This window comes from Melozone crissalis, unplaced genomic scaffold (genome assembly GCF_028551555.1).
Source record: "Melozone crissalis strain CALT ecotype California unplaced genomic scaffold, PUWL_Pcris_2 ptg000016l_1, whole genome shotgun sequence".
In the NCBI taxonomy this organism is placed as follows: Eukaryota; Metazoa; Chordata; class Aves; order Passeriformes; family Passerellidae; genus Melozone; species Melozone crissalis.
The window spans coordinates 37,690,300-37,709,920 of NW_026535794.1; the positions used below are offsets into that span (position 1 = coordinate 37,690,300).

The following is a 19,621-nucleotide window of genomic DNA, read 5'->3' on the forward strand; positions in this document are numbered from 1 at the left end:
GGCAGAGCCTCTGGGCTGCCTGGAAATGGAGCTTTGGCTAAAGTTGAATTTGTCCTTCTGCTCTGTCACAGATGGTCAGGTCACTGTTACAAACTTTTTTAGCCATTATCAGCTGTACAGACAGCAGCAAACTCTGCACATTGCTTAGGTATGGCTGTCCTATATGTCCAGTACAAGAGTCTGACTGGATCCTGAAAATCCCCATCCTGTTCAAGGAAGTTTTGCTCAACAGTCCTGGACAGTTTCTATACATGAGATGACTCCAGAGAGTAGCAACGTGTACAACAGCAGTGTGCCATGTCAGCTTCTGGTCTGAAAACCCCTTTTGTGCAACGTAGGGTAAACAGCTGTCTTGCTGCTGGGAGGGAACTGTGTATTAGCCCTGAGAGGGTGAGGGTGCTGGAGAGTCTGATCTGTGGAATTCAATGATGCTAAGAGAGGTTTAACATGGTGCTGTTTCTGTAGCTGTACCAAAGTAAGGTTAAAAATACTGTGATGCAACCACAAACATGCAATTAAAATTTACAGTAGGACACTTAAAGGAATGAAAATATCTTCCTAAGAGCATTGTTAGTAACACTGGGATTCTGTCAAAGGCAGAAAGCAAATGCATCTGCAAAATACTTATTTATCAAAACAGACTTATTTGCCATCATTGTATAACATCAATCAACTCATAGCTTTCTCATTAGCGGAATTGTGTTCTGTAAAAGTAGTTTGTAACTGTCTTCCTGCACTTGCAAATTAGATTACTTGCATGTAATCAGAGGTAAGGTTTAGTAAGTGAAAGCATTCTACTGAATTACGCTACTTCATGTCTACTCTGGCTTGTGATTTTTGCATGTATGGGGTTTTTTTTAATAGCACTGGCCAACAGCATTTTCTTACTGACTTAGTAATGTTTTTTAATTTAAAAACATTGCAAGTGCTTATTTTGAAAAAGAACCTGTTTGGAATGATCCCATTAGTTGCTATTTTGCCTGGTTTTGTACCTAGGTTTCTGTCTATGCTGGAAGAAGAAGTGTACAGCCAGAATTCTCCTATTTGGGATCAGGATTTCATGGTGTCCAGTTCCAGAACTGGCCAGCTGGGAATCCAGACAGGTAATTTGCATTTAGTGATGGGTAACACAAAGGAAAAAACTGCATGATTTAGAACTAATCTGGGGCTTTTTTTAATGTATATATTAGAGAGAGATAAATGTTCATCTGTGACCTTTTAAAATAATAGTTTCATTCTCTTAATTGGTGAAACTCTCCCTTTCTTGAGTTTGATTTGTCCAACCAGTCTTAGAGCACTGTAAATAGGATAGATGGAGCTGAATGATGAGATTTAGCTTTTCAATAGAGCCCTACAAAAAACCTTTTCATGAAGCTAAGTGCCAGCAGGCTTGGCAGGTATGTGAAAGAAGTTTGTTTTCTTAGCTTCAGCTCAGCACTGTGAACTGATGAAGCCTGATGGTTGCAATCCCTGTTATCCAGCAGTCCCTCCTTAGGTAGAATTCAGTTTAGAAAAATACAGCGAGATAAAGCTTTAATGTTTCTACTTGGGAGCTGGTGGCATTGCTCTGTTGCACAGTGTTCACTGTTACTTTTTGGGTGGTAGGTGTCCATCTTTGGGACAGTCTTTCCATCAGCACCAGGATGGATTCCGTGACCTGATTTTTTCTGGGTTTGTTTTTTATGTCACTGCAGTTATCAGTCCGCCTCCTGTTGCAAGATCTGTTGCATACAGTGCAAGTCCTTCATCTCTGGAGCAATCCAACAGTGGGAATATGAGTCCAGCTTGTAAAGTTTCTTCTGCCCTTGACCCAAACTTAGGTAATGGAGAAGGAACCTTGCCTTTTGACTTCTGTTGATATTATCAGTAGTTGCAGTATATGGTAACCTTTGCCTTCACTCTACATCAGCAAACTTGAGGTGTTTTTGCTGAAAGATTTACACAGACATACCTTTTTCTCCACTATGGTAAAATTTCTGTTTCATTACTAACAGAAATCACAACTGTATTTGCAAAAAAACCCAATTGGTTTGTTTAAATTAAATTAAAATGGGGATAGGTCTGGTGGTGTCAGAGGTTTTTGAAAAATACTTTCTTTGGAGTACATCTGTTGTAAGTCATGAGGAGAGGTTTCATTTAAATGATGGTGGAGCAGAAGGAGCCATCACATTTGGGTTTTTCAATCTTTCAAGGTACTGAAAATGCATACATTTGAGCAGTGAAGAAAAACACAGACATACCAACTAGGTTAAATTTAAAATCTGAGGTTAGGTCAAAGAAAATGAGGTTAGGTCAAAGAAAAAAAAAACCCTTTTAAGGAAAAGAGTTGGTAGATGCATAAATTCTCCTAATAAATCCTTTTTCAAACATCTCAGGATTAATGAGCCTGTCAAGAGAGGTTGTTAGGTCAGAGAGATGATCCCAAGCTTATGTAAAGTGAGTCCTCAAAGAAGGAGAAAAACCAAAACCAAAGTGAATTTTGAGTCTCAGTGTTCACTACAGAGAAACGTAGGGCAGCTCCTAAACTGCAGTTTTCCTTAAGGTCATTTCTCTACTTGTCCCTCAGAAGTGGGAATGAGTAGGATAATGAGTGGGAAAATCCTGAGCTAGCAGCTGGATCTCTGTTGCTGTACCTCTGCTAGTCCTTGGTGGACTGTTCTTCTATGAATTTAACTAGTTTCTTTTGCTATATAATACATGTGGCTCTGCAGTCAGAAGGGAAGTTAATAATTAACTTGGTATATTTTGATTTGGAAATTTTATATGGATTTTTTAATATGTATGACACATCAGACTGTATGGGCTGCTTGGTTTACAGAAGAGGTGAAAGAATTTTGTGATGGATATTTAGTTCCAGTGAATTCTAAAAGGGGATTTTGTGTTATCAAGAAATAGGCACTGCAATTTGTGTATTGAGCACTGACCTTCCAAGACAGCTGCACAGAGGTTCCCTGCAGAGGATTTTGAAGCAAAAAGAAAAAGCAAATGGTTTAACTGTGAATTCACAGAGGTGTAGTGGAAGGAGAGGTGTATTTTTCCTGCTTCATGCTAATACCCCAGTGCAAAGTGGAAATTGAGAAGTGATAAATATTTTCCAGATTTCATTTATTTCTCTTTGTCTATAGAGATAAAAAACCACCAAGAAACAAACAACAACAGCAACAACAACAAACCAACAAAAACACCCCAACCTCAAACTTGTCATATAAACTACAGGATATGACAGAAGTGCTAGACTTCATAGTGCTTGTTTGTGACATTTTGGTAAATTCTAATTTGTCCGAGTTTTGTTTCATAGGGGAAAAGAGAAAAAATAATGAACCCTATTCTCTGGAGGATTCGAAGAGACCAAGGGTTGTAGGAGATATCCCCATTGAGTTAATCAATGAAGTAATGTCAACAATTACAGATCCTGCAGCAATGCTTGGGCCAGAGGTGAGATATAGGCTTGGTGTTGCAAATGGTCTGTTTGTGAATGGTCTGTTCTTAGTAAATGTTCCACATGGGTAGAATGTGATAAGCTAAGAGTCCTGTCAATAAAAATAGACTTTGAAAGGGGATGATTTGGGGAACAAAAAAAACATCATTAGCATGAAAAATTCTTCTACAGTTTTTTTAATGCTTTGTGTACAGTTAGCAAAGAGATGTGTAAACTATTGAGAGTAAGAACATAGATCTCATGTTATCCTGCAAGGTGCTTTTGTTACAGAATAGTTAAAAAAGGCAAATTTGTTCAACCTTAACAAATTTTTACAAATCAAATCAGAATATGATAATGAGAAAATAAAAACTATATCTTAAAATACCTTTGCCCCACGCCTCCCTTCTTCCCAAACTCAGCTGCATTCATGATTCTCTGCCTTCTCCCCCAAGCAGTGCTGGGGGATTGGGGATGGAGGCCGTGGTCAGTTCCCATTGTGGTGTCTGCTGCTTCTTCCTCCATAGGGAAGGACTTCCCACACTCTCTCCCTGCTCCAGTATGGGGTCCCTCCCATGACAGACAGTTCTCCATGAACTTCTCCAGCTTGGGTCCTTCCCACAGGCCGCAGTTCTTCATGAACTGCTCCACCAGTTTAACCTCAATTTTTTTTAACCTTAATTATTTTTTTTTAATTTTTAAATAAAAATTTGTTAAGGTTAAAAAAAGGTGATTTGTTAAGGTTAAATAGGGTTCAAGTATTGCAGCAGAATGAAAGATCCAAAGTTAAAACCTCTCTCTGGTGCAGGAACTGATCTAAACAGTTATTTGCTCTGTCTTCCCCAGTTGCTCTTTTTTTTTTCGGCTGGAAGAGAAAAATAAACAGAATTGCAGAATTGTGCCATGCACAGAATTGCACTTTTTTTTCCTTGGCTGGCTTTTCCTCCTTCTGTTCTCTCTGCCAGGCTATGTTTTGCCAGCACCGCATTTGCCAAGATTTAGCTAGAAACTGCTGAAGATTTGGAACCACCTACATTTCTTATTCAAACTATGCACTGTGACTGATGGCTCTGCATATTACAAATGCTGTGCCAGCCTGGCTGTTGGGGCTGGCAGTGACTAGAAACCCAGCAGCCAAACTTTGCTCAAAAAAGTAAACAGTGTGTGCATACAGAGATGTTTTGGCATTGTAAAATGATCTTGAAAAAAATAAGCTAAATACATTTTCTGTATTAATTTAATCTGCATTTAGATATGTACATGCAATTGCTAGATATGTAACAGCAAATTCTGTAGGAATTGAAATATTTTTTTAAGCTCCTAAAGTGGTGGCAGAGATAGTGGAAAGCACTAATAAAATGAAAAAGACCTACTTTTCCTGTGCTGCCATTAAAATGTGTGATTTGCAGTATGTGTAGGCGAATCCACAAGTCATGCCCAAGCTGGCTAAGAGTAAAGCAAATATGAAGACTTAGTGGCATAGGCTTCAACTGGATGTATGCTATCCCTCAAGGGGTTTTGGAACTTTTTGAGTCATAACCATTGTTGTTGTTATCTAACCTGTATCAATATAAATTCAGACTGGCCTTTGAAGACTGTAGTGCAGACTTACATCTGGCTTATTTGATGGTGTCCCTTCTGCAAAGCTACATTACAGAGGCAGTCATTGGCAGTTCTGTTGGAAAAAGAGAGTGGGGTTTATTTGTTTGTTCATTAAGGCTGCTCTGTCAGAGGATGTGAAATCCCAAAACTGTGATTCTGTTCCTCGTTTGTGTGGCACAGACCAACTTCCTCTCGGCACACTCGGCCCGGGACGAGGCCGCCAGGCTGGAGGAGCGCAGGGGGGTGATTGAATTCCACGTGGTCGGCAACTCCCTGAACCAGAAGCCCAACAAGAAGATCATGATGTGGCTGGTTGGTTTGCAGAACGTGTTCTCCCATCAGCTGCCTCGGATGCCGAAGGAATATATCACCCGCTTGGTCTTTGATCCGTGGGTATCCTTGGACAGGGGGCTGCCCTGTGAGGCAGAGGGAGTCTGGTGCTGTTTGCAGCAGAGGAGGGATGGAGAGCAGCTCTGCCTCTGCTGTGCTTTTGCCATCTTTTCAAGCCCTCATAACTCCTGGTCAATCCAATTGGGTTGTACCCAAGTGCCTTCTTTGTGGCTGTATTAATAATAAGTGGCTTCTTGTGGAACGGTGGAGGGTTGACATTGGCTGGATGCCAGATTCCCACAAAACCTGCTCCACTGCTCCCCATCTCAGCTGGACAGGGGATAGAAATTACAAAGTTCTTGGATAGAAGGACAAGGAGTGATCACTCACTGATAACTCTCACAGGCAAAATAGACTCAATTTGATGAAATTACTTTAATTTTTTACAAATCAAATCAGAATAGGATAATGAGAAAATAAAAACTGCATCTTAAAGTACCTTTGCCCCACATCTCCCTTCTTCCCAAACTCAGTTGCATTCATGATTCTCTGCCTTCTCCCCCAAGCAGTGCTGGGGGATTGGGAATGGAGGCCGTGGTCAGTTCCCATTGTGGTGTCTGCTGCTTCTTCCTGCACAGGGAAGGACTTCCCACACTCTCTCCCTGCTCCAGTATGGGGTCCCTCCCATGACAGACAGTTCTCCATGAACTTCTCCAGCTTGGGTCCTTCCCACAGGCTGCAGTTCTCCATGAACTGCTCCAGTAGCAGGTGGATGCCTGAAGGAAAGCTGTGGTCCTGTGGGAAGCCCACCCTGGAGCAGCCTCCTGGAAGATTCTGTGAAGAGAGTTGCCCACACTACCTGCTAGAGCAGCTTTGCTGGCAGGGCTTGTGTCCCTATGGAAAGGGACCTGTGCCACTGCAGTTCCTGGACCCCACACTGGGGCAGGGAAGAGCTCCTCTGCCTGAGGAAGAAACTGTGGCATAGCATGTGGTGAACTGACCATAACCCCATTCCCCTGCACTGCTTGGGAGAGAAGGTAGAGAATCAGGGAGGAGGAGGGGAAAGGTAGTTTTAGGATTTGTTTTACTTTCTGTCATCCTGCTCTGATTTTGATTGGTAATAAATTCAGCTAATTTCCCCAAGTGAAGTCTGTTTGGCCTGTGGTGGTAATTGTTGAATTATTTCTCCCTGCTCTTACCTCAACTCATGAGTCTTTCATTATATTTTGTCCCCGCTGTCCAGCCGAGGAGAGGAGTGATAGAGCAGCTTTGGTGGGCACCTGGCATCCAGCCAGGGTGAAATCACCACAAAAGCTCAAGCTGCTGCATGGCTGCTGTCATTCCACAAGTAAAAAAAAAAAGAAAAATCACTAAAATATGTACCAGAAAAAAGAATATATAATATGTATAAAATCTTTTCCAATGGTGGCGTGTATAATATAACTACTCTGAGCTTTTTGGCAGGGGGTCACTTTTGGCACCAACTGTTTTCCCCAAAATACATCATCTGTATATTGACTGTATCATTTATAAGATTTATGTGATACTGTGTATTGAATAATCTAAAGGATGGTGCACTGTTTTCACACGTTGAGGAATGTACTAAAATTCCTTATCCTTGACATAAGAGTTGAGATTGCACCTCGCTGCATCTTTCCTGGCAGTCACTCTAAGTGCAACAGAAATGGATATTTATTCTGGTCTTGATTCCCGGAGGAGTGTGTGATTAGAAATAAGAAATGTCCTCTCTTACTTCATCAGCTGTATTTGAGACTGATAGGTTAACTATGGAGATTGCATGCAAGGAAACAGGAATCCCTTAGAAACTACTTGCTCTCCTGTAACTCCATTAACTTCTAATTTACTCAGGATAAAATCACCCTGAGAATTGTGCAATGGTGTAACTATCAGCAATAGATTCAATAAAAGCAATAAAACTTTTATTTATTGGACATTACCTGAGTATCTCAGAGTACTTGGCAAGGCCAGGAGCTTGCTCTGTGATGATCACCTTTATGGTACATTGAAAGCATGATATTAAAGTAAGAATTCTTCTATAGATACAGTGGCTAACTTAGGAGGCATACAGAATTGCATTATCATCATGGAAAGAAGTGAATCAAGTTTCTGAAAAAGGAAGGTTAATGGCACTTGATGTACTATGTACATGAATTAGAGTGATTGTTATTTTTGTCTGCTCAGGAAACATAAAACCCTTGCATTAATAAAAGATGGTCGTGTTATCGGTGGTATCTGCTTCCGGATGTTCCCCTCCCAAGGATTTACAGAGATTGTTTTCTGTGCTGTGACTTCCAATGAGCAAGTCAAGGTAAAAAGAATTCTGTTTTACTACTGTTCATTAAATATATTTGAGTCCCATTCACCCACTGCATGTGCTCCTAATACTTTTAGTCATGTTGAATACCCTGCTGAGTTGCCAGACAGAAATAGATTTTGAAAGATACAGCAATTCTGAAAACAATACACAAAACCCCAACTAAAATGTGCAGATTTAGCATCATCATCGTAATAGTAGGATTATCTGTATTTAATTAATTAAATAAAATTTTTCTCAGCAGAGCAATAGTGGCCTGCCATTCTTGGTATTTTCATGCCTCTGTCCCCAGTAGTTGTGTCTCAGTCTAGTGTAACATTTTGTGGTTGACTGAAATATGTATTGCTTGTGTGGGGCAGTACTTTGTGTTCAAGCACTTTGTGACATTACATAACTTCAATCCAAATGAGATATAATAAAAAATTTAGGTGTAGTTTTACATCTCAAAATAAGCTCTGGATCAATTCTCTACACTCTTTTTTGAGTTAATGCCACATTTTCTCAAAATTTTGAGAATTAGCATCTGTGTTGAAAGGATGCAGAGCAGTATGAATACATGAGATTCCTCCAGCTTTTCTAGCTGCTCAGTATTTGGTTCAGGGTTTTGCCTTTAGATGGTGCTCTAGCTTCATGATTTTAATTTCAAGAAACAAGAACTGAGATGTGGGTTAATTCAGGGTGTATAGCAGTTAACATGCAAAAATTGTACACCCTGGTGCAAAAGAGTAACACAGGGGGATTGAAAGTCTGTAACAACTGTTAATACTCAGGTTATATTTGATTTTATTCAAGTCTGGTGTTAGAGAGGAGCATTTCTCTGCATTAAGCAATGACCTGTCAGCATTCAGAGTGTTTTACCAAATGCAAATCCTTACAGAATATGCCTAAGTTGTGCTTAACTGCGCTACACAGGTGAGGCTGCCAAAGGTGTGTTGTGATTTTATAGGAATAATCTTTCAGAATAATAGAGCAGATAATTCTGACCCATCAGATTGTCCTCAGGGCTGCATAGCACACTATTTATTCTTTTATCCTCTGGGTGCTTTGAGTGCAGTTGAGTGTTTCTGAAAATTTGCCTTCCCATTTCTTGCTCTGAGTGAGCTGACCCTGTCAACAGGTAACTGAGAAAAAAAAAATGTTCACACATGGGTGACCTGCCAGGTCTTTGGAAAAATATATTCCTATTTTAATTCAGTTTGAGGCTGGAGTAAAAAAATATAGGAATTGTTTTCCCATACAAATTGAATTGGTTTTTAGGTAGTTTGGTCCCCCGTTACAAAATAATTTTAAGTATTACTGTATGTGGCTTAGTTTCCTATCTGGCACTTGCCATATTTGGGTCTATGAAATCATAAATTAAATCAGAAGTTTGTATTTTCTAAGTAATTTTTTCTGGCTTTTTTACATAAGTAAAAATTTTCCCAGTTTTGAAGAGCAGAGTACCCAAAAGGAATCTGTGTATGTTTCTCTAAGTGTCCTGTTAGTCTGCATTTTGAGAAAATGGAAACATTTGCAGGAACAAAACATTATTATGGGATTACCTATCTATTTTACATTTCTTCATATCACAGCAGAAGGAGATGACTATAGCTTCCTTGGCAATGTGAATAAATGCAACCTGTTGTTTACTTTGGGGCTGAATTTAAATGGAAATCATACCTGTGTGCAGTCAGAAGGCGTAGCTGTTTATTTGATTGTGGACTCTATAATTTTCTGCTCCTTATTATGGTAATTGTTCACTGTTCCTTTTTATGCTTATGATAAGCTTAGATAATAAATCCTTTGAGGCTTTTTTGCTACAGCTGCACAGAACACTGGAATAATTTCAGTATTGTTACTGCTTTGTAGTTTTGAAGTGATATGGCTCAGAAAGGATGCTCTATTGTTACAGTATGTGCAGTTTTGTTATGGGTGAAGTATGTGATTTTAATGGTTGAGATCTAATTTAAAAGAGGAACAAAAAAAAAAAAAAGAGGTGGGCACCTTGAATTACAACTTCCATGCTGGGTCACAAAGGTACCCCTACAAGGCTCAAAAGAGTTTGCTCTTGAGTGTGCAACACCCACTTAATTAAGAGAAAGTCTTTTAAACAGGATCTGAAGGAAAGTTTGCATTTTGAAAAACAGTGTGTAATAACCCAGGGTCCACAGGTTCTAATATGTGCAGTCCCCAGAGGCTTTGTCATGGCTTTTTCCTGCTATGTTTCACCCAGGGTTATGGGACTCACCTAATGAACCATCTGAAGGAATACCACATCAAACACAACATTCTCAACTTTCTCACGTATGCAGATGAATATGCTATCGGCTACTTCAAAAAACAAGTAAGTTCAATGCAAGAAATTACTTCGTGCAAGAAGTTTTATATCTAGCAGGTTGAACTAAATAATTAAGCATCACAAAATAATTGGATAAAATGTATTGTACAATTTTATATGTGTATTTTTTATCTATAAAATCTGCTCTGTGTTCATCTCATGTAATGTTTTTGGCTTCTAATACATTTGACTTTGCTAGAATCATCTGAACATAAGTATATGGTATAGTCTATAATTTGTCTAGTCTAAAAACTAGTAAAATGTCAGTTCATTCACTGATTCTATAAGAAGTATAAATAAGGACTAGGCATACCTGTGATAGATGAAAACTTACCTGACCTGCGCTTACAGCTCCTCCTGATCTGAAGCATGAGGGTCCAATTCAGGAAAGATGGCAATGTCTGTTCTGTAAAATAGATTTGATAAACAGGTGTCAACTGTCTGGTCAGCAAAATGGAGTCAGATTTTTTTCAGAGGTGTACAGCATAAGGCAGTGAAGATGACCTTAACAGTGGGAAATTGCAACCAGGTAGAAGGAAATTGGTTTTTTCCTTTCCTGTCCTGAGGGTGGTGAAATACTGAAAAATGTTGCTGAAGGAGGTGGTGGAATCTCTGTCCTTTTACAATATTCAGGACTCATCATGCCCTTGATCAGCCAGATATGATGAGACCTGTTCTGAGCTGAGATGGGGCTAGATGAGCTCCTCAAGTTCCTTCCAGCCAGTTCTATGGTTTTGTACATAAAACTGGCACAATCTACTCTTCACACATTTAAACTGAGTACAATCTCCCCAGCTGCCCTTCTTAGCAATTAACTGTTCTTTTATCAAGTGCCTCCCATGAGAAGGTTCATGCAACACTGAACCATGGTATGTAACTCACTGTTGTATTTTAACATTATGATGAATTTGGTTCTCAATCCTCTTTCATTTCAGTTAAAACAAAAATGTAAAAGGAAAATGGCATAATGACAATTTAAGTTATATTTTTTTCTTCTTTTTCAGGGTTTCTCCAAAGATATTAAAGTACCAAAAGCAAAATATGTTGGCTACATCAAGGATTATGAGGGTGCCACATTAATGGGATGTGAATTAAATCCAAGGATCCCCTACACGGAATTTTCTGTCATCATCAAAAAGCAAAAAGAGGTGAAGGTTGAAATGAAATGTTGAATGTTACTCTCTATTCAGATGTTTAGAAAGAGTTCAGTGGGCGCCAGGTTAGCTCTCTTCTTTGCTTTGGTGCTTAAATTTGAGTACATACTTTTATTAGTTAGAATAATCCCTTCATTCAAGTCTCAGTGCCAAAATTTTGTAGTTGAAGCATGAAATTCTAACTTGCTGACTAAACAAGAGCAAGACTGTTAAAGTACTGGTATTTTCAGGAGTAATTCACAGTTCAATTTTGTGGTAGTTAACTAAGCAAAACCTTGCAAGATTGATTTTTTGTAATGACTTTGTCAGTTCCTTCCCTCCCATATCAGTAGTGTTCATTAGAGTGACATTTAAATGGAGTGTTTATATTGCATGGCCTATTTTACTTGAAAGAAAGAGGATTCTTTTTTTTCTGCCATTTTAAAATTATATAAATCAAGGGTGGACCGTGTTAATTTCCAGTCTGTCCCTCTTTGGATTTTATGTGGGTTGTTTTTTATTTAGTCCTTAATAATATTCTATATAATAAAGCAGTTTATTAGCAAAATAATTATGACATTCCCGATTGTTTTTAAATACTTCCCTTGGTTTTTAAAGAAATACTATTTATAATCTGTTCTTTCAAGATTGTTCAAACCTGACTTTTTAATTTTGGTAAAAAAAAGTCTGATTTTAACTTTTTTCCTCTTCTTTGAGAGGAAATACTCTGTATGAGGGAGTGAAGGTCCTTAAAAATAAAAATATGTCCATTTTTATTATTTCCAAAGAAATTATTCTATCAGACTGGCAGTGTGCATAGCTGTGCATTTGTTTACTTCAAGTTACGAAGTTTTGAAAGTCACATATCCAGGACACACAAAGCTTAGATAAGTATCTGAGTGGGTATCAAGAGCACCAAAACAAATTGCTTAGAATTTGAGGTAATAAGATTGTAAAGAAAACCAGAGTGTACCCTGGAGTGGGAAAAGCCTTTCCCTAGCATTTGCAAGAGAGAGTAGAATTTTGGTTCTGAAGAGTCAATCATTCTGACATCCTCCAGAGAAAGTCTTTGATGAGTATCTTTGATTGATACATAAACAACTCTTACAGATATATATGTGGAGATTTTGAAATGAATGGGTTTCTAATTTCTAAAATATTGGAATATGAATATGTATGTACATAAAAATACATGCATTCACTATGTGCCTTGAAATTTTTGACCAGCTGTGCTGAAGCATTTCAGAAGTTGCAGTTGTTAAAATTTTACAGCCAGTTCTCAAACCTTTTTCCAGAAAATTTCCTTCTCTGCCTCTGCTCCTGTCTTCCTAAGGGCTGTGCAGCTTGTGATCAATAGAGCCAGCAATGACTCCTTTCTTTCTAGATTTGTGCCAAAATAGCTGAGAGACTCAGTAGCTTCATTTGCAGGATCAGTGTTTGCTCAGGTAGCTCAGCCCCATTTTCAGCTTCATGGAAAAGGACTGCAAAGTTAGGATGTGCGAATGTTTCTGTTCACCACAGTTTTGCATTAATCTTCTGGGTGACTTTAGACCAAATCAATTATTTTTTGTTTTCTCTGCTGCTTTATTACAGATCATTAAAAAGCTCATAGAAAGGAAGCAAGCTCAAATCCGAAAAGTTTATCCTGGCCTTTCTTGCTTCAAAGATGGAGTACGGCAGATTCCTATAGAGAGCATTCCTGGCATTAGTATGTATCAAACTCTTTTAATGTAGAACAGAAGCAGAATAGCCCAAGAAAGGTCCAAGACTAGAAATACTAATGTAGTCACATAGTTCTTTTTGATTAGAATGTAATTGTTTTGGTCTGCTGATTTGATTTTTGTGAAGATTATTGTATTTCCATTACAACTGCTGTCTTTGAGATTTCCCCAAGGCATCCCAGGCTGATCCTCTTTTATGTATGTGTGTATAATTTTACTTACATGTGATCCCTCTTTGATTTGTATCACAGTATAGGCAGCATTTTCCCTCTGGCACCATTTTAATGCACTGTACTCCTGAACAACAATGATTTCTGTGCTAGGCATGAACATACAGGACAAAACAGAATTAAAAATAATTAAGTATCATATTTTGGGGGACTTTCTTTTGGCTATGCTTTTCTGCAATTTATTCATTGTCCCTGGGGAATCAGATTGGATAACTTTGTCATGATTATTCTTTAGAGGAGTGGGTTGTAGTAAAATATGTATTGAATTATTGAAAAGAAATGTGTTTCATATAGAAATATTGTAGAATCTTTTCAGCAGTCTGGTGGAAGAATCATGTAGGAAATTGAATGGAGCTGCGGGCTAGATGGAATAACTTTTATTAAAACCAACCCATTTTACTGCAGTAGTGCTTAAATGGCTTTTCTTCTTTGAGTTGCAATAATTCAGTTAATGTTTTGACCTACTGTAGTTCCCATATAATATCTCATGTTGTTGGTGTACAGGAGAGACTGGCTGGAAACCAAGCGGAAAAGAAAGAGGGTAAGTGCTACACAAAGTAAAGTGTTGAAGCAGTTGGGATATTCCTTTGAGAAAAGTCTTTAAACAATGTCACTTAGTATTTCCTTCCATCCACTGGAAATCAAATAATCTACAAGTGGCTTTTTGGTGGTATTTTTTATTTTATTTTTTATTATGGGCAAGAGTGGTTTGGGTAGTGGGGTTCTTTTTTGAGGATTTTTGTTTGGGTTTGGTTGCTTGTTTTGAATTTTATTTCTTCCATAAAATGCTTGAAACTTTGGAGTTGCTTTTAGGTAAGATGCAGATTGTAGGAACAAAGATAAAGGACTCAAACTAATCTTTTTGTATTTATATTTTCCTTCAAGTAAGGAGTCCAAGGATCCAGATCAACTTTACAGCACGTTAAAAACCATCCTGCAGCAAGTCAAGGTGAGTGCTAGCTCTAGTTTACTTTCTGTAAAGATTTTTAAATTATTTCCAATATCTAGTTTCCATATTAGATACCTTACTTTTTTCTTTACCAAAGAGCCATCAAAGCGCTTGGCCCTTCATGGAACCCGTGAAGAGAACAGAAGCTCCTGGATATTATGAAGTTATAAGGTTTCCCATGGGTAATGCCATTAACATTTTTTAAGTAGAGTTTAAAAATCATTATAGCTGCAGACATAGCAGATAAATTTTATATCTGATTGTTTTATGGTAAAAGATATATGTTACTTGCAGCTGAATACCTTGCAGCTGTGAAGTGTCAAGAGTGTGATGCTGTTGTTTGAAATTGATGAGTGCTCTGTGACCTCTGTGAAACCTGTGGTGTACCTATCTGAAATCTTAGTGTGCCCTAGAGAACTCTTAACAAGCTCTTAAATGGCGCAGTCAGCTGGAAGCTTTCAGGACTCAGCTGGTGTAGGTGAATTGTAAGGATATATTCCTGTGTGTGGTAACTGGTCATTGCAGATCCCACTCATTTGTTAAAAAACCTGAAGGCAAGGCAAACTTTCAGGAACAGCTGAGCATTTGAGTTGCTTTGAAATACAGATTTAAAATTTCTAAATCATATAGAGAAAATATTTTCAAAGGTCACAGGGTTTTCTAAGTAAGTCTTAATACTTTGCTCCAATTTAAGTTTAGGAAAATGCTTCATGCAACTAATTTTAAGCTAACTTTTATCTTTCTCTTTTAGATCTGCCACAGTTTTCTGAGGTGTTACATTTATTTCTTTATTTATTTTTACTTCTAAGTAACACAGCTATTGTTTGTGTAGGATTGCTTGCAAAGGGAAGTACACAACTGCTAATGTTTTTCTTTTATGACTGCTTCTCTTATGACCCAGCTTTTGACTTCTGGGACACATAATTTCAGTGATAATTCAGTGATACTCTAAAAGAATGCTTGATTTGTACTGCACCAGATTTAAAACTGAATTCTGGCACTCCTTCCTCATTTGTGCAATACTCACCTCTATCATTTTGATTACAGTTTCTGAACTCTTTAATATCATTAGATAATGAAATACAGGTTCATGGCAGGCTATTAGGTATCCGTTTCTCAAAGAATAAAAGTATTTGTTCATGTTGCTTTGTGCATGGGCTCCAAGCCCATGTCCATCAATTTAGTTTAATTATTTTTTAATATTCAAATTACCATTCCCAAATAGCAGATGTTTATATACTTTGTAAACCAATTGCTGGCTTCCTGTACCCCCAACACAAATTTATTTTCTAGCAATGAAGAAAAAGAATGTGAATCCCCTTCTGTGTCAGAAGGCAGAGTTTTCTGTGTCTGCTTTTCTCAGCAGGTCTAGCTCAGAAATCTGTTTAATCTGAACAATGGCTACAAATAACTTACCTAAGTTGGCAAACCCAAAGTAGGAATGTTGCCTGTCCTTTCCTTGTTCAGATGCATTACACTAGAGTAGGGGCAGCAGTTTACTTTGAGGATTGAGCTGAGGTCTTTGGTTTAGTTTTGCTTTGTTTTTTTCAGCTAAGGAACCCAGCATGACTAAACTGTGTCTTGATTTGTGATAAATTCAGATTTCTTTCTGCTCTCCCTGTTAGCATGCTGAAACTGTAAAAAGTTGTTGAGACAAGATAGAACAGTTGCATTTATGTTTGTATACAGACTAAATGGTACAATTTTTGAGACGTATGGCAGTAATTTTTTTTTACTACCTCCTAAGGTCAGTTCTCATGTAGAAATGCTTTTTTACCCTGTTTTAAGTGCTCTTCAGGTGCTGTATCAAGCAATACTCTTTGGGGGTTGTTTCCCCCTTTCATCTGCCATTCAAAAGCTGTATGGCTGAGTGACAGATGGAACCAAACTTTCACTGTGCTTAGAGGAGAACAGCTTAACTCTCCAGCCAGGCAACGTTTGCTTTAGGGTGAGCTGAACAGCCTTCTCAGCTGGGTGCTATAATTAGTCCATGGATATCTACTTTAGGTATAGGCACCTGAATTTCAGACTTAATGAGAGCTGAATGAGCCTTTACTTTTGCAAAATATTGTGCAAAACTAGGGAGTAGCAAGTTCTGTACCATTAGAAAAAGTATTTGAGAGCATCTGTTAAACTTTCCTTAAATAATCCCATCTTGTCAATTTGAAAGTGTTTCTTCTCCTTTAATAAATTCAAATTCCCCCTAAAAAAACCCAACCCACCCCCCAAACCCCCTGAAACCATTACCAAAACAAAAATACAACCATATTTTAAAATCTGAAGTTAAAAAGTTTAATTCCTTTGCATTGGAGGTCCTTGGTCTCTGGTGTCCTTGCAATACTCATTGACATTAAGTCTTCTTCAATTCAGCTAATCCTGTTTCAGTTTCACAAAGGTGCTGCTGATGCCTGGCTCAAGCATTGCTAAAAACTAGTTAGAGCATCTGAGGTGAGAAAAGCCAAGGCATCCAGCACACCTCCCACTACTTCTATTCCTGTACTCACTCCTAGAACACTTGTAATGTAGACAGAATTTTTAAATGCTTGATGAGAATTACTGGGAAAGTGAAAAGTGACTATGTGGAGAACACAGATGATTTACATATTTTATGGATGACTGATTTTAGTATAAAGGAGAACACTTCTTAAAGGAGAACACTTCTTAAAGAATGTTCTGTAAGTAAATGTTTTGCATGATGCTCTGAAAGCAGGGGAGATCAGTTCTCACATGGTTCTTAAAAAGGATATGCAACTATAAACTCTGAAGAGGTAATAAAAATATATGTACAGAGTAGAACAAATTTTATCTTTTTTTTTTCCAAGGCTACAAATCCTGCTTGTAGTGTAGACAAACCAATGTATCTTCTCTGCTGTGTTTGCACAGCAGTAAGGATTTTAGTTTAACATACATGTTTTGTGATGTTTGAATTCTTTGCCCATATACCCCTAAGGCCTCCTCCAGCAGAGCTGAGAACAGGTTGTCTCAGGACAGTCAGAAGAGGATTAGGGACATCTAATAACCACAGAAAACTCAGAGCTCTAAGTATGAGAACAGAACAAAAAAAGCTTTAATGTTTTAAAGAATCAAAAATAAATGCTACATAAATTCATCCTTACAGTGAGGAATTGCTTAGTTCCAGCAGCTCACTTACTTTTGAAGCTAAAATACAGACCCTGCCTGAGATGAAGGCAATTTCCATTCCAAATCCTAGCTTTGCCAGTTCATGTTAAATGGCAAATCAGTCTGAAGGGACACTGCACACAAAACGTATTTGAATCCAACGCTGTTAATCTATTTTTCTTCTGTGCAGATCTCAAAACAATGAGTGAGCGCCTCAAGAACAGGTACTACGTGTCTAAGAAATTGTTCATGGCAGACTTGCAGCGAGTCTTTACAAACTGCAGAGAGTACAACCCCCCCGAGAGTGAATACTACAAATGTGCCAATATACTGGAGAAATTCTTCTACACAAAAATTAAAGAAGCTGGATTAATTGACAAGTGACACTGTCTTTTTTACAACCAAATAGTGTGCCTATGTTATGGACAGGGAAAGCCGTTCTATATCTGAGTTGTGGACTTTTAAGAAACTTCTGTTTAATACTTAGCACTTTTAAAAACCCTTTTAGTTTTGCAAACATGTATTATACTGAAGTTACAAAAATTATTTTATTAAAATGCTTTATAATGTATTTAATTACGGAATATTTCTTTTGTGTGCCGATTACCTTATGTTCCTAATAAGTTTATCAGCTACAGCCTCAGAAACCCCACAAACATGGGGGAAGTTGCACATGTTTGGGAAGATGAAGAAAATTCCCAGACAACAGATGTTATAGCTTACCTAATGTTATAGCTTACCTAATGCAGTACCTATTTGATAAAGTTTTATTATTTTTTCCAGTAAAAAAGAAAATTGTAAGGGAAAACAACAGGTGTGGGGGGGTTCTGAAACACTTGTTTCTTTGTAAAATCTTTTTATAAGATATTATTTTTTAAAAGAAACACTCAGCTGGTTGAGAAGCTGTGAGAGAAGAGCAGTCAGTTCTGAAAAAGGACTGCCTGTGATCTTTGATAGATGCAAGTTTTTCTATTCATTTTCAGTTTTGATAAATATTTTACCTGCAGATTGTAATCTCATAACCACTCTTAAAAGAAAAAGAAAAAAGAAAAAAAAAAATCTGGCTAGATGCGCAATGTCATAGTGACTTGGCTTATGCAGGACATAAGTACCCAAAATAACTTTAGAGACTACTTCGCATCTACTAGACAATTCTAATTGGCTCAGTAGAGTTAAGGTTTTGTGCACTTCATGATCCACCCTGCTTACTACTCCTCACTGCTAAATTCTTTAGGTTGTTCAGCAGAAATAAGACTATTGTACACAAAGGAAGACAACATAGGACAGCTTCGAGCTTAGATACTTGGCTCTGTGGTAAACTGGATTTTCTACCAAGCTTTATTGTAAATGCATATTAACTGTGATTATTTAGAATCAGGAACATATTAACATTATACAACTCTTAGTATACCTTCCAAAGGAACACACACTCATATATACATAAAATATATATACATTTTGCTGCTTACACTACATTTAAGAGGTACACTTAAATCCTTAATGGAGATCAGTACAGGCCAAAAAGCTGTCCCTTGACATTTTCTAATTAGAGTTTGTAAGTTATAACTGCTTTTGTGAAAAACAGATTAAACTTTCATTCTTGGTGTTTTATATTTACAGATGTTATACTGGTAAAATTCAAGTTATGAGAGAGAAAACCAATGCTGTGCTGTGTCAAAGAATCTATTCCTGCAAAATGCCTGTGCAATGTTAGATCACAGATCAATTCAGCAAGGAGATGTCAGGAACGATCTAGAAGTAGTAAATGTGGTACCCAAGGTATTCAAAATGTTAATGCTGGACTTGCCATCGTGTTTTGTATGAATTTAGTCTGACCTACATTGGGATCTATAACAAAGGTACAGTGAGTACTTTTTCTTTAATAGCCAGAACAGGATACTATAGACCTGTTTTGTAGATTGGGCCTACAGATGCACCTGTTAAGCTTGGTAACCTGTGAATTTTTGTTATTTTCAGAGTAGATTTTCTTATCGTCTTTCAATCAGATTGTCTCTTCTATATTGAAACGTGTTTTCTAATTTAAGAATTAATATTTTCATAGATACTGTGCAATAAAGTTATGGTAGGATATGTGGTTTTGCAAATGCTTTAACAGCTGATGAACTTTACATTTGTCAAATTAATATATTGTACTGGTACAGAATAGTTTTAAATTATATATGTACAAAACCCTACTTATTTTGGTCTCTTTTTTTCATTACTTGGTACTACATCACTTCAATTTTTAAAGCTTGCTCCAGTAAGAAAAAAACTACCCAGACCCACAACACCTGCCTTGGGTTGCTCTACAATGACCCTATCTTTTTTCTCTCCCTGCTAAAACAGCTGTTGCAGATTTGTCTCCTTAAAGAGCACCTGGGGTTCACAGAACACCCTCAAGGATCATTAAGTGCACCTCTAACACGAATGGCTGATACAGGGATAGGACCCACAACCTTGGCCTTA

The 19,621-nt window shown here is 37.7% G+C and overlaps 1 protein-coding gene across 1 annotated transcript in view; it reads left to right on the top strand.

Annotated features, from left to right (window-relative positions):
* The window catches only part of KAT2B (lysine acetyltransferase 2B), a 40,458-nt gene extending 21,104 nt beyond the window's left edge, over window positions 1-19,354 (top strand). Inside the window, exons 7-18 of the mRNA XM_054273903.1 lie at window positions 997-1,103; window positions 1,695-1,820; window positions 3,299-3,435; window positions 5,201-5,409; window positions 7,553-7,679; window positions 9,898-10,008; window positions 11,007-11,150; window positions 12,729-12,843; window positions 13,591-13,627; window positions 13,972-14,035; window positions 14,133-14,217; window positions 17,346-19,354. Of these exons, the coding sequence (XP_054129878.1) occupies window positions 997-1,103; window positions 1,695-1,820; window positions 3,299-3,435; window positions 5,201-5,409; window positions 7,553-7,679; window positions 9,898-10,008; window positions 11,007-11,150; window positions 12,729-12,843; window positions 13,591-13,627; window positions 13,972-14,035; window positions 14,133-14,217; window positions 17,346-17,539 (1,456 nt within the window). The 3' untranslated portion in view covers window positions 17,540-19,354. The remainder of the gene's footprint in view (window positions 1-996; window positions 1,104-1,694; window positions 1,821-3,298; window positions 3,436-5,200; window positions 5,410-7,552; window positions 7,680-9,897; window positions 10,009-11,006; window positions 11,151-12,728; window positions 12,844-13,590; window positions 13,628-13,971; window positions 14,036-14,132; window positions 14,218-17,345) is intronic.
* Window positions 19,355-19,621: the final 267 nt, after the last annotated feature.